The sequence below is a fragment of the Notolepis coatsorum genome (genome assembly GCF_963971535.1).
Source record: "Notolepis coatsorum genome assembly, chromosome: 16".
NCBI lineage: Eukaryota > Metazoa > Chordata > Actinopteri > Aulopiformes > Paralepididae > Notolepis > Notolepis coatsorum.
This window is the reverse complement of record NC_140180.1, coordinates 60,063,285-60,087,437: the sequence shown is the minus strand read 5'-3', so window position 1 is coordinate 60,087,437 and position 24,153 is coordinate 60,063,285. Positions and strand designations below refer to the sequence as shown.

Below are 24,153 nucleotides of genomic sequence, written 5' to 3'. Positions count from 1 at the left end.
AACATGGCTGCCTATAACTACTTTCAGAAGAAAATTCTAGAGTAGATCAAACATTTGAAAAGCATGATATTCGTTTTTCTTTTTCTTTTTTCTTTTTTACATATTTTATATATTATTATACAATTCATAAATTATTACATTTTATTGATGTATTTCTCATATATCAACATATGGCAAAAAAATTCTTCAACATGGAGGACAAATGGGCATTTTAAACATTCTGTCAAAGGCCTCTATTACAGTTCCTACTCATACAGGTATAGCTGAAGATAGATCACTGCACATATACAGCAGATTGCTTGTAGTTATTCACTTTACAAAAAACTTTTATGACAATAGTTCCATCTTAAAAGCAACTCATTCCCATAATTCCTATGAGGATTCATCAGCACCGTGAGCTCTCGTCCAGCGATGCTCGTTTTGCTTGCCGTTTCTCCGGGGTGCTGCTTCACGTGTGGTTCTGTTTGGTGATATATATATATCTGTGCAGCGAGCCTCGTGACGCAGCTGGTACTGTTGCAATGTGAGGCAGAGCCACGGCGCGGCTCAGGTTGACTTATAGCCAGGCAGTGTACGGTGGCCGGGTTCTGACCCGCAGCTTCAGCTTCAGAGCAGCCGCTGTCATCCTTCCTTCCTGGTTCCGACTGTTTTAACCTCCGACCTCCAAGTCCAAGTGCTGGATCAGGAGCGGCGATCACAGAGATGCCCCACAAGCTCTGAGTCATCTTAACCCACAGCTTCAGGGAGGGAGGCTGCATTCCTCCTGCGTGTGCGTGTGTGTGTGTGGGGGGGGGTGTAATGAATGCATGTGTGTGTATGTTACTGACCATTTGTGTTTGTTGTGTGGCCCTGTTGTGTCCTTGTCCCAGCTGTGTACATGCCCTGTATGCTCATCTGTCCTCTCTTAAGTGTGTGTTTGTTTGTATGTGTGCTCTTATCCCTGTCCTACACTTGCCCCATTCACTGTGATTTCTGTACCCCCCACCAGGGCTGAACCCATATACAGTGTCATCCACAAAGCTGGGGACAGCGGGGGCCCCGGGCCCTCTACAGAGGCCCACCCCAGGACACAGACCTCTGTCCTACCCCTGGTCCCCTGTTCCAAGGTCCTCTCCCCTTCTCTGGCAGGTACTAACCCAGTGCACCGCGCCTCGCTTAGCTAACCCTCCTCTCTACAGGCCCCCCCCCCCACCGCACACACTGCTCCGCCTCCGGACCTGGCCGCAGACAGCAGTACAGTAGGTTCAGTGTGGGGGAGGGGCCACCAGGGGTTCAGTGTGAGGGAGGGGCCACCTGCGTCACCAGGGGGGAGGGGCCACCTGTGTCACCAGGGGGGAGGGGCCACCTGTGTCACCAGGGGGGAGGGGCCACCAGGGGTTCAGTGTGAGGGAGGGGCCACCTGTGTCACCAGGGGGGAGGGGCCACCAGGGGTTCAGTGTGAGGGAGGGGCCACCTGTGTCACCAGGGGGGAGGGGCCACCAGGGGTTCAGTGTGGGGGAGGGGCCACCTGCGTCACCAGGGGGGAGGGGACACCTGCGTCACCAGGGGGGAGGGGCCACCAGGGGTTCAGTGTGGGGGAGGGGCCACCTGCGTCGCCAGGGGTTCAGTGTGGGGGAGGGGCCACCTGCGTCGCCAGGAGTTCAGTGTGGGGGAGGGGCCACCAGGGGTTCAGTGTGAGGGAGGGGCCACCTGCGTCACCAGGGGGGAGGGGCCACCTGTGTCACCAGGGGGGAGGGGCCACCTGTGTCACCAGGGGGGAGGGGCCACCAGGGGTTCAGTGTGAGGGAGGGGCCACCTGTGTCACCAGGGGGGAGGGGCCACCAGGGGTTCAGTGTGGGGGAGGGGCCACCTGCGTCACCAGGGGGGAGGGGACACCTGCGTCACCAGGGGGGAGGGGCCACCAGGGGTTCAGTGTGGGGGAGGGGCCACCTGCGTCGCCAGGGGTTCAGTGTGGGGGAGGGGCCACCTGCGTCGCCAGGGGGGAGGGGCCACCAGGGGTTCAGTGTGGGGGAGGGGCCACCTGCGTCACCAGGGGGGAGGGGACACCTGCGTCACCAGGGGGGAGGGGCCACCAGGGGTTCAGTGTGGGGGAGGGGCCACCTGCGTCGCCAGGGGTTCAGTGTGGGGGAGGGGCCACCTGCGTCGCCAGGAGTTCAGTGTGGGGGAGGGGCCACCTGCGTCGCCAGGGGTTCAGTGTGGGGGAGGGGCCACCTGCGTCGCCAGGAGTTCAGTGTGGGGGAGGGGCCACCTGCGTCGCCAGGGGTTCAGTGTGGGTGAGGGGCCACCTGCGTCACCAGGGGTTCAGTGTGGGGGAGGGGCCACCTGCGTCGCCAGGGTTTCAGTGTGGGGGAGGGGCCACCTGCGTCGCCAGGGGTTCAGTGTGGGGGAGGGGCCACCTGCGTCGCCAGGGGTTCAGTGTGGGGGAGGGGCCACCTGCGTCGCCAGGGGTTCAGTGTGGGGGAGGGGCCACCTGCGTCGCCAGGGGTTCAGTGTGGGGGAGGGGCCACCTGCGTCGCCAGGGGTTCAGTGTGTGTCTGAGCACGGATCCTCTTGACACAGGAGGCGCAGGAGATGGATGGAGCGGAGAAAGAAGGGGTGCCACCAGAGTTCTAGTCATCAGGCGGGGCCTCTCTCCTCAATGACTCTTCCTGTGTGTTCCCTCTTCCCCTGTCTACCCCATGTCTGCCATCTCTATCTGTGTGCTTGTATGCATGTGGCTGCTTTTTGTTTTCACGCTCACAATGTTTTCACCTGGGCCTCCTAACATGCTTTCATGGATTGAATCCGCTTTTTTACTATTGCATTGCATAGCACAAAAAGAATAAAGAAATAGCACATTGGCTGCAGTGCATGGTAATGGGAGAGACAACGGTTGCTATTATTGGCAAAACAACAGTGATGTGTTGACAGATGAGAAATATATCAACAAAAACATAATACTTTGGTGTCTTATTACTGGATCTTGTAAACAAGCCACAATGGACCAGTAATATCACGCGTTGTTTTGCCTACTCTACCAATGCACACAAATTAGGCATTTTCTTTTGAAAGTGGTTACCAATGGTTACAGGCAGCCATAACAGAAGAAGGAGAACTACACAAACATTCTGTGCAAGGCCTCCATTAGCCTATTGTTTTTCTTTCCTTTTCATTTTCAGTTTTAACTATAGTTAAAACTATAGTGCCCATACCCCCATCCACTCAGTCTGCTAGTCCTTTTGCTTTTCATTATTATCACAAAAAGGAAGTAAGTAGTAAGTAAACATGTGCTACTTATCTAGCTTTCCCCTCGCCTTTATATTATTCCTGGTGGTGTCTACATTCAGAAGAAGCCATTTGCTGCTATTCATATGTACAGTATGATTCCACCGTTTTTAAAACTGCCAGAGCAAGATAATCCATCACAAGCCTTGTTTTGGTTGTCAAGGTTTGTGTGTGTGTGTGTGTGTGTGTGTGTGTGTGTGTGTGTGTGTGTGTGTGTGTGTGTGTGTGTGCGCGTGCGTGCATGTGTTTTCACATCAGTGCAGGTGTCATTGGACCAAAGACCGTAATTTGCTTTTAACACATTGGTTGCCAACAACGAGAAAGCTCGTTATTTAATCGTTATTTCTTTTATTAGCGATATCCATTCATTTTTCATCCGTCCAGCCTGACATTATCATTGGGAATGGCTCTGAGCTCGAAAAGGGCAAATACCGCCCCCTATCGTCTCCTGGATGGTAATGCACATCATTGGATTGGATTGAGTGAAAAAGTGCATCAGAGAAATACTCCGGTCCAGGATTTTCCTATCTCTGGCAAGCAGTGTCGTGTTACCAGAGTCACTGGCGAGGCTGGAAGCAGCTTGGATTATGCGTCTCGGACTATAACGTTTGATCAATAAACGCGATCAATATTTGGAATGGCGATCAGGAATTGAATTCATCTTTTTGCAGAACATCTGATCTGAGGTAAGGAATCTATGTTACCAGTTTTGGGTTAATCAGAGTTGTTTTTCACAGATTTCACAACGTGTGTGTGTGTGTGTGTGTGTGTGTGTGTGTGTGTGTGTGTGGCGTTAGGCGCTGAGCGCGGCACAAATAAATTATTTTTCAGCACGCTTTTGTATCGTGCATAAGAACACAAATACTCTCGATAATCTAGCGTTTATTTGAAAACGATTCATAAATCAGCCGGAAAATGACAACGTGTTTTGTGTATTCCAGTAAATGTGTTAAGGACCGCCCTAGATAAAACTTTTCACCTATCACCGACATCCTTTGTGATTCCGTTGCTCTCTGCTTACTGACAATCATCTGACACCTGACACAGGAAGTCACTACCAGGAAATAATCCCTCAAAAACACGTCACCTTACAAACGTTATTGCCACATCCATGTCTTCTTAGTTTGGGTTGTCTTTGTTAGCAGGGACAGCAGTCAATTTAAAGCCAGGTTTGACACTGTAAAGTATTTGTATTTGTATTTTAAATAACCAGTAAACGTAAAAGAAGAAAATGGAATTACACATTACAAAATGATTGGCAAGAATTTAAACTAGACTAGTATAATTCTGAATAACATTGGTATTTTCAGATGCAAAACACCTCATAGACCCACAATGTTACTCACACACAGTTTGCCACTGCGCCTCTAGTGGAGCCTCACAACACTGCAGTTTGACTCATGTTCAGAGAATCTGCCCTCTTGATTTGCATCTCTGACGTGAGTCCTTGTCCTTTTAATAGCCTGGACATGTGTGTTAATGGGAAACAGTAGAGTAGTGTAGTGTCAGGAGCCATAAGCCACATAAGATGGAGTCATACCTGCTCCTCACAAACAAAACCCTCCATCTCCACAGGAGTGAGGCTGAAAGAGCCTGACGCTCAACACAAGCTGCTCTACTCCATCTGTCAGTAGGCCTGCCTCAACACACAAGCTGCTCTACTGCATCTGTCAGTAGGCCTGCCTCAACACAAGCTGCTCTACTCTATCTGTCAGTAGGCCTGCCTCAACACAAGCTGCTCTACTGCATCTGTCAGTAGGCCTGCCTCAACACACAAGCTGCTCTACTGCATCTGTCAGTAGGCCTGCCTCAACACACAAGCTGCTCTACTCCATCTGTCAGTAGGCCTGCCTCAACACACAAGCTGCTCTACTCCATCTGTCAGTAGGCCTGCCTCAACACAAGCTGCTCTACTGCATCTGTCAGTAGGCCTGCCTCAACACACAAGCTGCTCTACTCCATCTGTCAGTAGGCCTGCCTCAACACAAGCTGCTCTACTGCATCTGTCAGTAGGCCTGCCTCAACACACAAGCTGCTCTACTGCATCTGTCAGTAGGCCTGCCTCAACACACAAGCTGCTCTACTCCATCTGTCAGTAGGCCTGCCTCAACACAAGCTGCTCTACTGCATCTGTCAGTAGGCCTGCCTCAACACAAGCTGCTCTACTCCATCTGTCAGTAGGCCTGCCTCAACACACAAGCTGCTCTACTCCATCTGTCAGTAGGCCTGCCTCAACACAAGCTGCTCTACTGCATCTGTCAGTAGGCCTGCCTCAACACAAGCTGCTCTACTCCATCTGTCAGTAGGCCTGCCTCAACACACAAGCTGCTCTACTCCATCTGTCAGTAGGCCTGCCTCAACACACAAGCTGCTCTACTCTATCTGTCAGTAGGCCTGCCTCAACACACAAGCTGCTCTACTCCATCTGTCAGTAGGCCTGCCTCAACACACAAGCTGCTCTACTCCATCTGTCAGTAGGCCTGCCTCAACACAAGCTGCTCTACTGCATCTGTCAGTAGGCCTGCCTCAACACAAGCTGCTCTACTCCATCTGCCAGTAGGCCTGCCTCAACACAAGCTGCTCTACTGCATCTGTCAGTAGGCCTGCCTCAACACAAGCTGATCTACTGCATCTGTCAGTAGGCTTGCCTCAACACAAGCTGCTCTACTGCATCTGTCAGTAGGCCTGCCTCAACACACAAGCACGTGTCAACTCACTTCTAATACATTAATGAACTAACAGCCGGGTTTCTGTCTTCTTAGAATTCATGATAATTTTCTTTTATAATAATAATGACAATAATATGAATATGAATACTACTAATAATGATGATATTAATAATAATAATAATAATAATAATAATAATAATAATAATAATAATAATAATAATAATAATAATAATAATAATAATAATAATAATAATACAAATATATAATAATAATAATAATAATAATAATAATAATAATAATAATAATAATAATAATAATAATAATAATAATAATAATAATAATAATAATAATGGTGATACTACTACTAATAATAATGATAATAATAATAACAACTCAATGGATTCAGGAAGGGGATTTATTTTTCTAATTAAAATACTGAAAAATAATTTGCCTGAAACTGTTGTGTTATTCAAACTATTAACATGAGATGAATGATAATGAATGCTCCACCATCAGCGAGTAAACAGCTAATTCTGTTTACATTTTTAATTGATTGAATTGAAAAGTGATTTGTTCTTGGACCCTTCTTCTCAGGCTAAGCTCTTGTTTCTGCTCCCTGTTGAAAATATTGTGATTTCTTTTTTGTAAATTATTGAGTTGTTAACACTTTCAGCGCCATAAGCTGTCCCCATCTCTGCCGCTTCAAGGCCAGCTTAACCCTTTTCCCGCCAATAACGTTGTACGACGGGTTTCAAGTTCATGCAAATTCTGCCAATAACGGCGTACGACGTGATTCTGATCATAATTTCATATTTTCGCCATGGTATTCATATTCCACTCACGGAGCCTTGTCAGATGCTGATGGACTCAGCACAACTCTGCAATGCTTCAATACTGCCACCTGGTGGCTGATCGGCGAGTTGCCAAACCTGAAATGCCCGTTGCAGCTCGGTCCGTCCCCTAATTCCATCCGGCCACTCGTTTTAGCATCCCGGGACTCAATACACACACCGTGGATATGGATCTTTGCCATAACTCAATAATCTACATTATTTGGGCGTGTATTAGTAATATACAAACCGGAAATGGATCGCCTAGATCCCCACCACATAACTGGGATCTGTTTGCTCCACTTTCATCGCCCAACGGTACGAGGAGACTGACGTGAGTTTCAGCATTTTTGTTTATCATTTTCGATACAAACTGCTCTGATCAATATATCACCCATACTACATGAAGCATCTAACGACTATCACGGAATTATAAACGCCCCCCCCCCCCCCCCCCCCCCCCCTCCGTTCACCCATGCATGATCAGTCATAACCCTTAGGACCATGTACAGTTGACATTTTTAATATAGCGTCGATCGGTATCAAACTGCATTTGATGATCTAATATATGCATTTGTGCCTATATCTCACGTTCTGGGAAATACTGCAGAAAACGATAAAAACATATTTATACGGTATTTTCGTATGAATGTGTGAATGAAAAAGTAAAACGTTCCTACATCCTGAACGATAGGTAATCGATGTTGAATGGGCCATAGTAATGTCAATTTAGCAATACAATTTAAAAAGTTATAGCCCTGCAAAGAAGGTGAACATCTCCATAGACTTACAGTACTGGCAGAGAATGGTATAAGATGATCAAAGTGGTGGCAGGAAATGGGTTAAAATGGTCATTTTCGCGGTGTTTCACGATGTTTGCAGAGCTGTGTGTGTGTTCTGTATTATAGCTGTGGAGACGAGACAATGGTGTGGCTCATTTGACAGACACTACTTGTAGTCCAACATGGAAAAAAATTGTTTGTTTCTACACACTGTAGTTTGTAGTTTATTACACGCTAAACATCGTGCATTTCCTTTTTATTTTATAAAAAAATAATAATAATGTCATCCCAATGTTAGTTGTTATGCCAATTCCCAATCCCCTCCCTGGTCGTTGTGCACTCTACCCCCTACCGTCGGTCTGGGAGGGCGGAGACTATCACATGCTTCCTCCGACACATGTGTAGCCAGCCCACCGCTTCTTTTCACCTGGCAGCGCGGGCTCTCACTGGGAGAGTGTAACGTGTGGAAGGTCACACTACCTCTCCCAGATCCTTCCCTTGCTGTGCAGGCGCCCCGACCGAACTGTAGGAGTCGCTGTTTACAATGACCAGGACCCGCCCTCGCCAGCTTTCCCACCCGCTAACACTGCCAATTGTGTTATTATGGATGGTCGGCCAAGCCGGAAGCACCACAGCTGGATTCGATCCCACTGTCTCTGTGGTGGTAGACAGATGCTTAGTCCGCTGCGCTACCCGGCCGCCCAACATCGCGCATTTCCAAGATAATCCAGTCTTTTTCCATAGATCGCGAGATAAAACGCGTTATGTGCAATAAGCCCAAACCGTTCTGGTTGATCCCCTGAAACCCCAAATACTCCCAAATCAAAGGTATATACCATGTACACATTTACCTTTTAACTCAAAACCGTGATCGCGTTTGTCGAGCATGTTTTACGTCCAGTAAAACACAAAACTGTGATCGTTAGAAAAACATGTTTCAGGTTCGGTAAAATAGACATCGAATATACCTTACCTTAGCCAAAAGGTGTTCCAAAAAGAATAATTCCAAGTGATCGCATCGCCATCACGATTACCAGTGTATATGTCTATACACGTTTCGATGGGAAAATACTAGTGCTGTCAATAGATTAAAAAAAATTACTAATTAATCTCACAATTTTCTGTAATTAATCTAGATAAAAAAATAGCATTTTTCTACTTTAAGCCGAAGCTTGTAAGAGATATTTACTTGAGTAATATCATGGGATTAATGTAAAATCAACACAAAGAAAGTATATTTAGATTCAAAGACTATTTTAATAGCTTTCTATGAATACAGTTTCTCTCGTGTGAAATACAAATGTTCAACAAAACCATCAACATTGACTCAGCTAGACCTCTCTCTTATATCCACGGCGCTAAAATTTAAGATTTTTCACTCCATAGATTAAGTAAGGGATAATGTATAGCTACGAGGTCATTGTTGCAAAATAATTGACCGACGCGGAGTTTAAAATACCGAGGCGCAGCGCCGAGGTGTTTTAAACGTCAGTGAAGGTCAATTATTTTGCGACAATGATCGAGTATAGCTATACATTATCCCGCTTATTACATGGCTAACTTACTAACAATATACCTTAATTCATCGACAAGACTAGATCAAATGAAGACGCAGTTGTTCTGTGGCTCTGTCAGCCCAAATAAAGTGATTATTATTATCGGCAGCCGGCAGGTCTGTGGTCTGATTGCATGACTGAGTGCAGCTGTGCATATGCTGAGCAGCACTGATACAGTGTTGTAGTGGGCTTGATTGCGAACAGCTGCGCACAGCGGTCATTATTGTCCCACAGCGGCCATTATTGTGTGATAACGGACCTCTGACGCGGGCTATTGACCAATCACAAGCAAGCATTTCGGCGAATGTGAAAACGCCATGTAATAATCTAGATTAATTTATTTTAATGCTTTAAATAATTAAAATTAATCTCCAAAATTAAAGCATTAACTTTGACAGCCCTAGAAAATACGCTTCGGCAACGGAATTTCGAAGCGATCATTGTGAATCTCTGTTCAAGCAGGAGGAGTAGCCCTTACCAAAAAAAGGAAAACGTGTATCAACACCAAGCCATTCCAGTTCAAAGGTAGGCAATACTGCCACCTTCTGATATTCGATCGGCATTGCAATTCCAACGTTGACAAATGGGCCAGGGACGGCTACAATGATCCGGATGATGATTTAGAATGGGGATCTGAGGAAAAATATCAAAGGATCAAAACCCGACTATTCTCAGGTTTGGCGCTCAACCACTGGCGAGATAACCCGACTTTACTAGTGATTGGCGCTGAATGAGTTAAGAAAAGTGTGCAGCAAAGGGAAGCGGTGGCTAGCTATCTGTCTTCTTTGTTGATTTTATGTAATGCTGCTGTGCTCCTCCCCTTATCCATCATGCTGTTATGGATGAATGCCTTTATGTTGCTGGGCGTGTGCCAATGCTTTCATGTTATAACTTATATGGAATAACTGAGTTAATATAGAGCGTGTGTGTATGTGTCAGGTTTCTCTTTGTTCATGCATGGATTCCACTATTTGCTTTCTTGCTTGTGTGTGTGTGCATTTGCGCGTGTGTGTGTACGTGTGCATGCGTGCGTGTGTGTGTGTGTGTGTGCGAGCATGTGTGAGCAAGAGAGAGAGAGACATCCTGGTCTTGCTGTATGGCTGTGACTATGGGGGTAACATGAGAGGACAGTATAGCCTCTACAGCAGACGGCAGAGAGAGAGAGCGTTAAACCCAAGCCACCCAGCCACACGCAGTTACTGCTTTTACGGCGCAAGAATGTTTTGCCTGCTGCTGTTCTTATGTAAATAATAAACACGGGGGTCTTGCTCTCACCATAAATGTATTGGGAGGCGAGGGGCTGAGCGGCTGATCTCTCTGCACTGGGGTCAGTGAACGAAGTGCGTCGGACATTCCCGCAGCTGTCGTGATTCATCTGCGCGCCAGGAAAAACCAGGCCATGCACTCGGGTCCACCCCCCTCATCACACAGCCAGCCCATGCTGCCAGCACCAATCACACACACTGATATACTCAGACATCCACTCATAATGTGCTGACACATATGCACACACACAGGCACACACACACACACACACACACACACACACACACACACACACACACACACACACACACACACACACACACACACACACACACACACACACACAAACATACACACACACACAGTACAATACAATGCAAAGCATACTGTCTATCATGACACACATGCCCACACACACTATCCTACTGTACTCCATACACGCTACACCAGACAACAACGTAAATCAAAGGCACACACATGGCAATGGCCTCCCATAGTGAGACTGTGAGCACCTGCTCCTTCCGGGGACTTTGTGTTATGTCTGCTCTAGAATCAACAACAGAGTGACGTCATCGTCTCTGATGACATCACAGCTGACAACGGGGCTTGATCCCAGCCACAGCAGATGAGCGTCGTGGCTCCGCGTCAGTTTGACAGGCCGGTGAAGAGAGACCTCCCCTCTGTCCCGACGAGATGAAGAGAGACCTCCCCTCTGTCCCGATGAGATGAAGAGAGACCTCCCCTCGGTCCCGGCGACAGCATCTCGTCTCTCGACCCGATCGGCTCGGAGAGGGTTTATCTATAGTGAGAGCAGACCTCCCCTGAAGTGGAGCAGGCTGGGGGTTGTCGCAGTTCATATCAGCCCTCTGCCCATCTGTGCGTCCCCCTCGCGGTGTCATCTGAGACACAACAAGGCACCCAATTTCCCTCCATCTCACGCTATACACTTCCCTCCATCTGCTAAATCTGATGCTACACTCTTCTCTAAATCTGACACTACACTCTTCTCTAAATCTGACACTACACTCTTCTCTAAATCTGACGCTACACTCTTCTCTAAATCTGACGCTACACTCTTCTCTGAATCTGACGCTACACTCTTCTCTAAATCTGACACTACACTCTTCTCTAAATCTGACGCTACACTCTTCTCTAAATCTGACGCTACACTCTTTTCTAAATCTGACGCTACACTCTTTTCTAAATCTGACGCTACACTCTTCTCTAAATCTGACGCTACACTCTTCTCTAAATCTGACGCTACACTCTTCTCTAAATCTGACGCTACACTCTTCTCTAAATCTGACGCTACACTCTTCTCTGAATCTGACGCTACACTCTTCTCTAAATCTGACGCTACACTCTTCTCTAAATCTGACGTTACACTCTTCTCTAAATCTGACGCTACACTCTTCTCTAAATCTGACGCTACACTCTTCTCTAAATCTGACGCTACACTCTTTCCTAAATCTGACGCTACACTCTTCTCTAAATCTGACGCTACACTCTTTCCTAAATCTGACGCTACACTCTTCTCTAAATCTGACGCTACACTCTTTTCTAAATCTGACGCTACACTCTTTCCTAAATCTGACGCTACACTCTTCTCTAAATCTGACGCTACACTCTTCTCTAAATCTGACACTACACTCTTTTCTAAATCTGACGCTACACTCTTCTCTAAATCTGACACTACACTCTTCTCTAAATCTGACGCTACACTCTTCTTTCCATCTGACGCTACACTCTTCTCTAAATCTGACGCTACACTCTTCTTTCCATCTGACGCTACGTCCTTCTTTCCATCTGATGCTCCTTGTCTGGAGATTCAGTCTCGGGATATTTCTGGATACTTCTTAATCCCAACCAGCCATGTTCTTTGTATTATTTTTTTGTTTGTGTGTGTGTGTGTGTGTGTGTGTGTGTGTGTGTGTGTGTGTGTGTGTGTGTGTGTGTGTGTGTGTGTGTGTGTGTGTGTGTGTGTGTGTGTGTGTGTGTGTGTGTGTGTGTGTGTGTGTGTGTGTGTGTGTGTGTGTGTGTGTGTGTGTGTGTGTGTGTGTGTGTGTGTGTGTGTGTGTGTGTGTGTGTGTGTGTGTGTGTGTGTGTGTGAGACTGGTTGAGGTCTACAGTCTTGTCTACAGTTATCAGAGAAACAGGCCTCCTGTATGCTTGATCAGGGCTGTGGTAGTTAATGCTACTAGCTAGGTGTTTACTCAGAGAACAGCTTGTTTAAACACAGCAGCATTGGGCTATAGCAGCGGCTGAGCTTATTATTAACCTTATGATATTCACTCATACAAGCAACCTTTGACTGGTTAATGGAGACAATGTCACAGAGGAATGAATGCATCAATAGGCCGGTATGGGGACCACTCCCTTACAAAAAAATAAGTATTTTTGTTATTAAATTATGTGATGTACCATCTGTAATATGATTTAAATTGGATTATACCATGGTATTATCTAAGTCCAAAAGTGGTACCAATCGTGATATATGACTTTTACCATGGCAGTACCACTGTGCTGCAGTGCACAGTTCTCAAGTCTAAACTGTTAATCATTCATTACACCTCTTTTATTCTTAGCTGTGCTGAGAGGCTTGAAATATCTTTTAACCGTCTGTCGCCTTAGCAGTGAATGTGTTTTCTCCTCCATGTCAAATTAGAGCGAAGTAGCGGGTCGTAGAGAAGAGGCAGAGACAGGAAATCCACTGGAGAAATGTCAGCACTGGAGGAAGAGAGAGAGAGCAGACTTTCTCTCATCCATATAGACGGTTTCAACTTGACAACATAAACATTCTAAATTGACCATATTCACACGGTGGCCATCTTGCTCAGGTTGGTCACGGTGGGAACAGGGTGGAAAGGAATCCAACCTGAGCGTGACATAAGAGCACAATGGCCCCCCTTTTGCATATGGCCAATTGACCCACGGTTATTTCTTGTTGCAGTGTTTGCTAATATCAAAGATAACAGGAAATAAACTGGGGTTCAAGCCGTTCCCCTAGCAACACCATTCCGCTGTGACCCTGCCAGAGAGTGAGAGAAAATGCTTTACCAGTGAGAGGCGGTGTCTGTCTGTGGAAAATGGCGTCTGTCCACAGTGTCCGCCATTAATCAGCCAAGCAGAGCCAATTACTGAGCTGAGCCCGGGGCGGCGCGAACTGCTGAACCCCACAGCCTACGTCTCCATTCACAGTGTGAGGATTGGGCAGGTTCCACCTCGGCCACAACAACTGTGGGATTCGGGCAGAGAAAGAAGGGGGGGGGGTGACTGAATGATAGTCACAGGAGAGAGAGAAAGGGTTTTACAGCACGATAACTGTTTACATTCCTGGAATGGATGAAAAGACATGGAGGCAGGGGAGGCAGGTCTTGTGATAGAGAGAGAGGGAGAGAGAGAGAGGGAGAGAGAGAGAGAGAGAGAGAGAGAGAGAGAGAGAGAGAGAGAGAGAGAGAGAGAGAGAGAGAGAGAGAGAGAGAGAGAGAGAGAGAGGGGAGCGCTTGATCCCTGTGTTCATAACCTTTGGAATTCACTCCCTTTTTTCACAGAACTGCCCGGGCCATTCTCTCTGCTATTTAACTTATGCACATGTGTGCTTGCTCGCATGCACATGTACAAACACTGCACCCACCAGCACACACACAAGCAGACATCCTCCTTAGAGAGTACCACCAGCAGTAAAACAATAAACAGACCCTTGGTTGTACACATATTGCACAGTTGTCTCTACATTCTTTGCAGAGAGGAAAACCAGCTTGCTATCGAGTGTGCCGTCAGGTCACGGCTCTGATGAAGTGACATCAAAGGTCTGAAAGTAAAGATTGAGTTCACGAGTCCCTCAGTTTGTTTACACTCAGACAAATGAGCAGGGAGCTGCTGGGAGTGTGTCTGCCTGCTCTCCAGAGGGCTGGGCTGACGGACAGGAATGCTGGTGTGCTGTGGAGGGGGCTGCACCCGGGGCCGCGTCAGAACGCAGATGAGGGACAGCATGTCGTGAGGAAACAGCCAATCCTGACACTTCAGATGCGACACTAGTCGCGGAGGAAGTTTGGCGGAGCATATTTGGGGGCGGGGGTTAAGTTGATTCCAGCTGCTTCCTGTAGGATACGGCAGTGATGATCTGTGTGGGTGGGTGAGGGTTAAACCTGGAACCTCGTAGTGATAATGAGTGTTTGTGTTGTCCAAAGAGGAGCTGTTTCCCATCACTGTCCAGCGGGGTGAGATAGGATAAAAAACGCAAGGGCCGGTACATTAGTGTCTCTTTAACTGGAGCTCCTCTTAGCTTCGGGCCACAGATAGGGAGCTGGGCCGGGGGAGTAGAGTTATGTACCACGGCTACCATGTTCACCGTCAACATCTCGTCCTCCATGACGCTGATGAGGACCTTGCCGGAGCACGCGGCGGGGAAACGTCTCACTCTCAGAGACAAACACTGGAACCTAAGGTAACCATGGAGACCTGTATGTCTCCTCTTCAAGCTGGGTGGGGAAGCGCAAGATGGAACGCAAGGTCATATCAAACTGTGGTCATAAATCAATTGCTTAATAGTATGTCTTAACAGTTTAGCTATTTGGCATTTATTTATTTAGCTTCTATTTTTGTGTACCAATGAGGTTTACCTCAAGGTCATTATAAAGGTCATTGGGGAAAGATGGTGTTTTAAATTGAGTCAATAGGGGTATTGAACCACTGACAAGTCCTCCCATGTGGAAACATGCCTAATGAAGTAATTGCAAGGAGTGCTACAGACTCCACCATGTTGCAGTTGTTCTGTCATTATACGCACTTCTATTTAGGATCCAGGCTCGTTCATTTGATTTACAAAGCGCTCTCAGCATCTAAATGCATTTCATTTGAAAAGCAATGTGACAGAACTTTCCACGGCTCTTCAGCTAGTTTAGTGGAGTGATCAGTGGTCTTTCCAGTGTGGTCGTGAGTACGATGCTGAATGTTCTAAATGCAGTCTTGGCTCCCTACTGATGGAGAAATGGTCTCAACGGCAACTTAGAGCACAGCCATTAGGGAAGGGAGTGCGTTGGGATTGTTCCTGTAGACCACAGGCTGAGTACGAAGACCACTAATGGGAACCATGCGGCGTATTAAGGGTGACTTTGTGTGTGTGTGGGTCTGGACATGTGTTCCTGTTGTGTGTGTGCATGTATGTTTGTGTGTGCGCGCAAGCTTTCCGGGGCTTCCTTGGGTGTATTTTTGTGTCGTTTGTCTGAGGCATGATCTCAGAAGGCTTTTGATGGTCCATAGCAGTGGTTTGGCCTCACTAGCATCCTAAAACCGAAGCCGTCTGGATAGCCTGCCCAAGAATGACTCATAGTGGCTGAAGCTAAGCTAGTGTTTCTGTGTACACGGGTATGCAAGCACATCTATAGGCTATATATGGAAATAGCTGTCTCCATGTGTGTTCTCGTGAGGATACTGTGCAGATGGATAAATGCTATAGGCAATAGATGGCATATTTTCTAGGAGCTGTTTGTGTAGCAGGCTGTTGTTACACACTAATGAGTGAATAGTGGTCATCACCCTTTCATCACAATGCAATTAGTGTGGAATTCTGCCATTGTTACCAGTAATTGCCATATGTTTATTTATCCTTTTTTATGCTGTTTCAGAAAGGGTGTGTAAATATCCATTTAAATGTTTTATTGGAAACGATTCACTGTCAAACAAGAAAGTCCCACTGTGGTCCATGGAGTCTACAGCAGAATGTCTCATAGCTGCGCTCATATACTGTAAACTGTATGAATATAGAATAGAGACGACCAGCTGGGCTCATATACTGTATGAATATAGAATATAGAAGACCAGCTGGGTTCATATACTGTATGAATATAGAATATAGACTTCAAGCTGGGTTCATATACTGTATGAATATAGAATATAGAAGACCAGCTGGGTTCATATACTGTATGAATATAGAATATAGACGACCAGCTGGGTTCATATACTGTATGAATATAGAATATAGAAGACCAGCTGGGTTCATATACTGTATGAATATAGAATATAGACTTCAAGCTGGGTTCATATACTGTATGAATATAGAAGACCAGCTGGGTTCATATACTGTATGAATATAGAATATAGACTTCAAGCTGGGTTCATATACTGTATGAATATAGAATATAGAAGACCAGCTGGGCTCATATACTATATGAATATAGAATATAGACGACCAGCTGGGCTCATATACTGTATGAATATAGAATATAGAAGACCAGCTGGGCTCATATACTGTATGAATATAGACTAGAGTAGACACTAGCAGCTGGGCTCATACTGTATGAATATAGAATATAGACTTCAAGCTGGGCTCATATACTGTATGAATATAGAATATAGACTTCAAGCTGGGCTCATATACTGTATGCATATAGAATATAGACTTCAAGCTGGGTTCATATACTGTATGAATATAGAATATAGAAGACCAGCTGGGCTCATATACTGTATGAATCAATAAGTTAGTTGTCTGTCTTAACTGCCTGTGTCTCCTCCAGTCTCATCTCTCCCTCTACCTCCTTCTTGTCAGAGGTGTAAAGAGAACTCATATAAATCACTCAAGTAGAAGTTTAGTTTATTGTTTATTTGACAGGGACCATACACAATTTGAAATTGCACCAGTTAGCTCCAAGATAATTTGTGTCTGTTGGCCCTGGGCACAATCAAATAAAATACACTACATGACAGTAATACAATACAATAAAATAAGATACTATATAACAATTTGACCTAAAGTAATGAATAGCTATTTGTAGACTTCTAATCTCCCAGACGTTGCAAATAGACAAGGAAAGGGCATGACATATTTAAAAACATAGATAAAGAGTAAAAGAAAGAAGTAGTACAAATACTGACTGATGTGCAAAACATAAGTTTGAACTATTCCGTAGACTGGGGGGGGGGGGCAGACTTCCATTGACGGGGCAGAGAGGGTGAACAGTGCAATAGATACATGCGTAGAGGTTGAGGGGGCAGAGAGGGTGAACAGTTCAACAGATACATGCGTAGGGGTCGAGGGGAACGTGTTTGTGTGTGTTGGGTGGCTTGCAGATGCATGGTGATTGAGGCAGTAGTTCTGCATCATAGTGGCTCTCGCTCGGCGTCACTCATGCACTGTCCTCGCACACGTGCACGCGCACTGAATAAAATTCCACAATGTACCTTTATCCCAGTATTCGTCTGACCACACCCCTCGTTAGCTTACCTTCATAAGCAGGTGTGTGGTCATCTGCTCTCCTCCTTCTCGCTTTCACCACAAGGAAGTGCCTTCGGTAGATCCCACTTGACGTGTTGTTAGTTGAAAAGAGTTGAGACGTGTTTACATTGTGCTTAGTTTTTTCTTCTCTCATATCTATTCAAAAGGAAAAAGCTAAGTCATAATGTCTACTTCGGAGAGTAGATCCACTCTTCACCAGCGGTTCTCCATTCCCGCCTCTGTCGTGCGTGCTGGTGCGGGGCTGCTGCCACTTTCGTGGTTGCCGACCCAGCCCAGGAGACAGCCGATGGATAGGTTGCCTCTCCGAGGAGCCGATGCATCGGTGCCGTCGCCCCGGCGGTGGCCTGATCTCGACTCTGGTTCCTCTGGTTCCAGGGAATCGTCCGTTGTTGAGCGGACGGTTCTTTTGGTTCCGGAGGATTTGCGACGCAAGCTTTTCGCGTCTGCCCGTTCACGTCGCAAGATGGTGGCCTGCAGACGCGAACGGCCTGGGTTTGGGGAATTGCTGGAGACCAGCGAGGAATGCGTCGGTCTCTGCATGTCCGATGGAAACTGAGGATTTCATGGAAGAGTCGGACGGATTCTTGTTTGAAGGCCCTGTGGAGGCGAGTAACCCTCCTGTCCAGGAAACACCGGAGGGGGGAGAAATGTCTCCTTGGGGCGCCTTGTTCGAGGATGTCGGGGAACCACCTCGGCCTCTTCGGCAGGATGCCCTGCTATCAGCCACATCAGACTGTGGCTCCTCAACCGGTCGAAGCCTGCTGCATGTGAGGGATGCGGGTTCGGTGGAGGAAAGTCAGCAGGGGGAACTGCGGGCTTTGTTTCCCAAGCTCATGGCGGTAGCTGCCGCTGCAAACAGCGTGCCGCTGCCGCAGCCATTGCCTGCTCCTGCCCCCGATGATCTCATAGGTCATCTCTGGCAGCGTCGCCCGGTGAGAGGGGTGGACGTTGTCTACCCATTTTTCCCCTCAATGGGGGCCTATGTTCGTCAGGGCCAGGCGGTGTCTCACATCATGGGACTTACCCCCGCCTACGTACCAGTTACGTGGGTGTCGGGGTTGGTCAAAGGTATGAGAGAGGGCGTGCCACGGCTTGATAGGCCGATGGCCGCTCTCCTCTGTCCGGATGTGGTGTGGGAACCATTATGCAAGCCGGTTCTCCATGGAAGATCGGCTAGGCGATTGGCATATTGGGGTGACCAGTCATTTATCGCTGGTACACAATCGCTGGCTGCGGCTTCTAACATCGCGCACCTGGCTAGATTTGTATTGGGGATAATGACGGGCGGCACGGGTCTGACCGAGGTAAAATGCGATCAGATCACCCAGGCGGCAGGAGCTGTCCTGCATCTTACCCAGGTGCAGGCCATAGCCTCGGGGAAGATGCGCGCCCTGGCCACCCTGACCCAGCGCCACCTTTGGCTGGAGCAGGCTCGAGTGCCGGAGAAGAAGAGAGCCCCTCTTCTGACGGCCGACCTCTCCGATGCTGGATTATTCGGGAAGGCCCTGCAGCTGATGACCTCAATGTGCAGAGAGATGGCAGAGGAGCGGTCCGTGCTCCAGCCCCATTTTCCGCCTCCCGTTCTTGCCGGTGGAGTCAGAAGGCTTCCACGACGTCGAGCTCCCTCCGCCGTACCTACCTACCACTGCCTCCGCCGCCACTGCTGGCCCCTCCAAGAAGGCCAGGAGGAGAGACGGCGATTCTGCTGCCGCCGGCCCATCCACGACCGGAGGAGACGGTAGGGAACGACGTGACCAGCAGCCGATCCACTACCGTCCCTCCGGGGTTTCTCGGGGTGGCAAAACTCGAGCGGCTCGAGGCGGCAGACGCCGCTAAAGTGACTTTTCCCCCTGTGGTCCCCTCTACACCCTCCCCGGCCCCCTCATGATTTTGTGCCGTAAAAATAAATGAAAAGTTCCCTAAAAAGGGGACTATATTATTGGCCAAACAAACTGTGTGTTTCTTCACTAATACATATGATGGGGTTGCGAAATGTGAATCTGCATTATTACATTGAGAGATGAGTCGTGTTGTGTTACGAGATTAAGCAAGGTCTGCAAGCATACACTCAGTCATAGAAAGGTTCTATTAGCCTGACGCTCCACATGCAGGTAGAAGCTGGTGGTATGTTCCGTTGCTTGAGCAAAGTAATGTTGATCCACAACACTGTTGTGTTAGTTGCAGTAATACTCGTACACACACGTTCCACGGCTTGGCCATTACTCTCTGTCAGTGTTTTGCTATGTACGACATAGGAAGCGGGTGTAGGATTCATGCACACACGACTTGTTTTGTTATAAATCCTGTTCACATTCTGTGGGTAGCGGGCATTGTATTAGCTTATGCTATACATTGGCATTCTACCGAAGGTCTCAAAATGCTACAGTTGTTTTTGGTGTGTAGGGAAGAAGGGTTTGTGTGAGGGGGTGCCGAATAAACCCCTCATTCCCACTTGATTGGTTTAGGGGATTTTTTCTCATTCTGCTGAGCCAGTCGGGGCCGAGCCGTTCAACGTCTTGGCAGGGGGGGGGGGGGAGGGTTGTCCTGACACGACTCCTACAGGAGTCGTGTACAGGGTTTCCCCCCGTCATAGCATATACGTTGCTATGGCGACGGCTTCCGTGAGTTAAGATCTTTACGTAAGGTTGTGGTGTTAAAGTGTCGGGTTAGAGCGTAGGGCTTACGGGTCTGCTACGCTCGATTTTATGTGTACACTTGAGTCAGTTGGTCACGTGACTCACAGTTGACATGTCTTTTTCGTAACTACGACTCATGTGGGAAGGCTTCTGGGAAAGTTCGGTCTATACTCTTTGACAAAAGGAGTGACTGGATGTAAAAATGTAAACAGTTTTTACTCCCAGCTGTGCAGTTTGGGTTTATACTGTTGATGCTTCTTCTTTATTATTATAAAGAGTTGGAGTTGGTTGCATCTCACCCCTCTTGTCGTTCCCCTGGGCGCCTTGGGGATTCAATGAAAGGTCTAAATAGCCTATTTATTGATGTGGATATACCCGACGCACACATAGTGCTAGTTCGGGATGTTCTGTTGGACATTAAGCAACTGACTGGCGCGCCTTGGTTGCTTGGGGTTAAAACAGCGTTTTTATAAAGCAACTGGGATGGGGGTTTTCCTCTTCCGACGACCTGTGTGGTTGTCGACGGATTCTCGTTCATATCGGGGGATGATGGCAGAATAAATCTGAACATACGTAGAAGGGTTTCACGCCCTGGGGGTGGGCCGCCGGGCGCGGTTCGCACCGAACGTCTGGGTGGCGCCTTCTATTCATGTCTAAGATCAACACGCATGTCTGCCCCTTCTCCTGGAGTTGGCAGATCGGCGTGGTTAGGGCACAGGACTGGTTCTGGACATGCTGGTCCGGATCAGTTGCACCCGTTGTCCGCCGGGGATGCAGATCTGCTGTTCTGGTACCCTGAGGGACTTGGGTTTTTTTCAGGGGGAAAAATGCCAGGTCGGTCCGGGTGTCACAGGGTTAAGCGCTATGGAGCCCTTGTTGGGTACATTGTATTCTACACTGTCGTAATGGCTTACGGCCGTGCCAGCCTGTACACGCCCGATCTCGTCGGATCTCGGCCGCCACGCAGGTTGGTCTTGGTTAGTACTTGGTTGGGTGACCTCCTGGGAATACCAAGTACGGGGTGTTTGGGGCTGGTTCTCCATTTCTTTCGCTCTTCTCTTACGCGTGGCGAAGAGGGGCCTGTTGGGGTGGTTTTTGACCTCCTCGGGGGACCCTGTGCTCCCCGTATCGCCGGGCCCGGTCCGAAGTAATGTTTTTGTTGACCCGTAGGCCCGGGATAACCCTGTTGGAAACTGAAACACGGGTACTGCGGTGGTGCCGCAGGTACGTTTTGGAGTTTTTTTCCTGAGGGGTTATGGGACCGACCACCGCATAGGGTAATGCCTGGGTGGTTGGTTCTCTGGTGTGTCGGTGCGGTGTCAACTCCCGGGTTGCCCGGTTGAGTGTGCCCCTGCACGTTCGTGACGTCTGCCAATTGTGTCAGCCTTCGCTTTGAGGGAGGTTTATCATGGTGACGACAACGCCAGCATACGTCCCTTCCGCCGGGGCGGCTGTGTTCAGCTGACCCCTCTGGCGCCTGTCTCGTCCGCAGTCTCCAGGCTCGGGTTAACAGCCTGTTGCCTGGTTTTTTCCCCGGTGCGCTGCCTGCTTCCATGGTAAGCCTTGTTATTACGGCCGTGCTGACTGTCTGTACTGCAGGGTCAGTGTGCCAGGCGGTGTACTATTGGGGGGACAGGGCCCGCTCGGCTGAGGGGCCTTTGTCCGAATACGCTGGCGATGTGGGGGGTGGGGTCACTAAGTGCCCACCTGGTGGGGTTTTGATGCTGGCATCATGGACTTCTCCGGGCCCCCGTTCCAGGGGGTCCAGTTCCTTTGGTGGGTCTGGGCCTTCCTTCGCGCTCCGCTGCTACGGCCTTGCCACGGGGTTGGGTTGCCCTTGACCCCGTGATTCTGGGGGCAGTAACGAGGTTGTTCCCTCCGTTCGTTCCCGGGTGGCATGCGGGTTGTGCGTGTGTGTAGTCGTGGGGTCAGGCCACGGTCTGCTCACCCTGTGCGTTGAGTTGCTTGAGTGCCTCTTCGCACGGTCGGGTCCGTCGCCCTCCCGGGAAACCTCCAATAGGGGGGGTGCCTTCCATTAGGGGAGGTCGGGGGGGCTCGGCCCTCCCTGTTCTGATGGTTGTGGGGGGCCTTCAGCGGGGTGTATTTGTCGGCCGGTGGCTCTCGCTCGGCCTCCCTTGTGCATGAGTGACGCCGAGCGAGAGCCACTATGATGCAGAACGTTAGGTTATGACTATAACCAAGTTCTGTTAATAGTGGTGACGCTCTGCGTCCGACGCCGCTGCAGCCCTTGATCTCACCTTGTGGTGAAAGCTTGGGAAGGAGGAGAGCAGATGACCACACACCTGCTTATGAAGGTAAGCTAACGAGGGGTGTGGAATACTGGGATAAAGGTACATTGTGGAATTTTATTCAGTGCGCGTGCACGTGTGCGAGGACAGTGCATGAGTGACGCCGAGCGTCACCACTATTAACAGAACTTGGTTATAGTCATAAGCTAACGTTAGTAGCTGAGCTCAGCTCTATAACTGCACTGGAGAAGAGGCTGTAGTTGAGCCTGGTCCTGAGAGCTCAGTCACCTGTAGCTGGGGTGGGTAGAATCATTGGTGACATTGAGACCTCACTGCAGACAGTGTTTATTAATATTAATATGTGTAATACGTGTATTAATGACTTTGGTACGGTAAACAAGCATCTGAAAAAATATATAGTCATCAAAATATATTTCTCGACAATAAAATACTGACAATTGGCACTCTGCTTTTTATCAAGGGTTTATAAGGTTTGTTTGTAGATGGTAAACAGTGGTTTAAGTGTAGCCACTCCTGCCTGGGCACAACTTAGTATGCAGTATGACAAATGGGGGCTGGGGGGTACAAAGTACAAAGTGCTTTGCAGCAGATGTAGTCTGATGTGCAGACATTTATTCAAATTTAGTTTTACGTTAATGTAATGTGAAAGTCTGGGAACCTTTTTGAGGGAGGAAGAATATGACTGATTGACACATTGATAAGGTGGGTTATGGAGATACAGAGTATAGTTTTATAGATAAAAAAAGGAGACAAAATCATACTCAAACACGTCTTTGGCCTTGGAGCTTTTCATGTGACGCAGTGAGTTTCATTATAGTGGGTTCTGGTACTGTTGTGATGTTAAAAAGAAAAAGGTATGGGCGGAGGGGGGGGGGGCGTATTTTACTTAAGTAGAATTTTACTTAAGTTGGCAATGCATAAAATACAAGTTATTGTACTTATAGTTACTTTCAAACAGAACTCTTTTTGATTTTGTCCAAATCCAAAGTTAGGGGATGGTCTCTTATTAATCATATCAACAAAGCTGGTGCCAGTTTTGAGAGGAAATGTTCAGAATGCCTGCATTTTACTCATTGTGGCCAAAAATAAAACAGAGTAGGTTTAAATAGAGTAGGTTTAAATACTCCCAACAAAGTGTTCTTTTAAAAGTCATCAGAAAGTTGTTTACATAAAGATTATGTAGTAAAATGAGACTAGGTAACTGGAGTTTTCCACCTCTGCCTCGTTCCCTCTCTCTATCCGTCTCCATCTCCTCTCCTGTGGTCCCTGTCCTGACACTGTTGCTCTGTCTGACAGGGAGCCAAGGAAGGTGCTACTGCACAAAGGCTCCACAGGCCTGGGCTTCAACATCGTCGGCGGCGAGGACGGGGAGGGGATCTTCGTCTCCTTCATCCTAGCAGGAGGACCGGCGGACTTGAGCGGCGAGTTGAGGAGGGGCGACCGGATCCTCTCGGTTAGTATCAAAGTCCAGAGTCTTTTCACCAGGCATTGAACACATTCACTCAAAACATAGTTTAAGTTTTTTTATGATTCTCTAGAATGCCAATGAGATGAAATTACTTCCATGGACACAGAAAAAATATGAACTTGTTGTGACCCACTTTAGTTTAGGAAATATACAGGGGTTGGAAATGTACAGGGCAGGC

At 47.8% G+C, this 24,153-nt stretch overlaps 1 protein-coding gene across 1 annotated transcript in view; it reads left to right on the top strand.

Annotated features, from left to right (window-relative positions):
* Window positions 1-24,153, top strand: part of dlg3 (discs, large homolog 3) — a 304,684-nt gene that overhangs the window by 243,394 nt on the left and 37,137 nt on the right. The window contains 3 exon segments of the mRNA XM_084332164.1: window positions 989-1,044; window positions 1,047-1,128; window positions 23,804-23,960. Of these exon segments, the coding sequence (XP_084188290.1) occupies window positions 989-1,044; window positions 1,047-1,128; window positions 23,804-23,960 (295 nt within the window).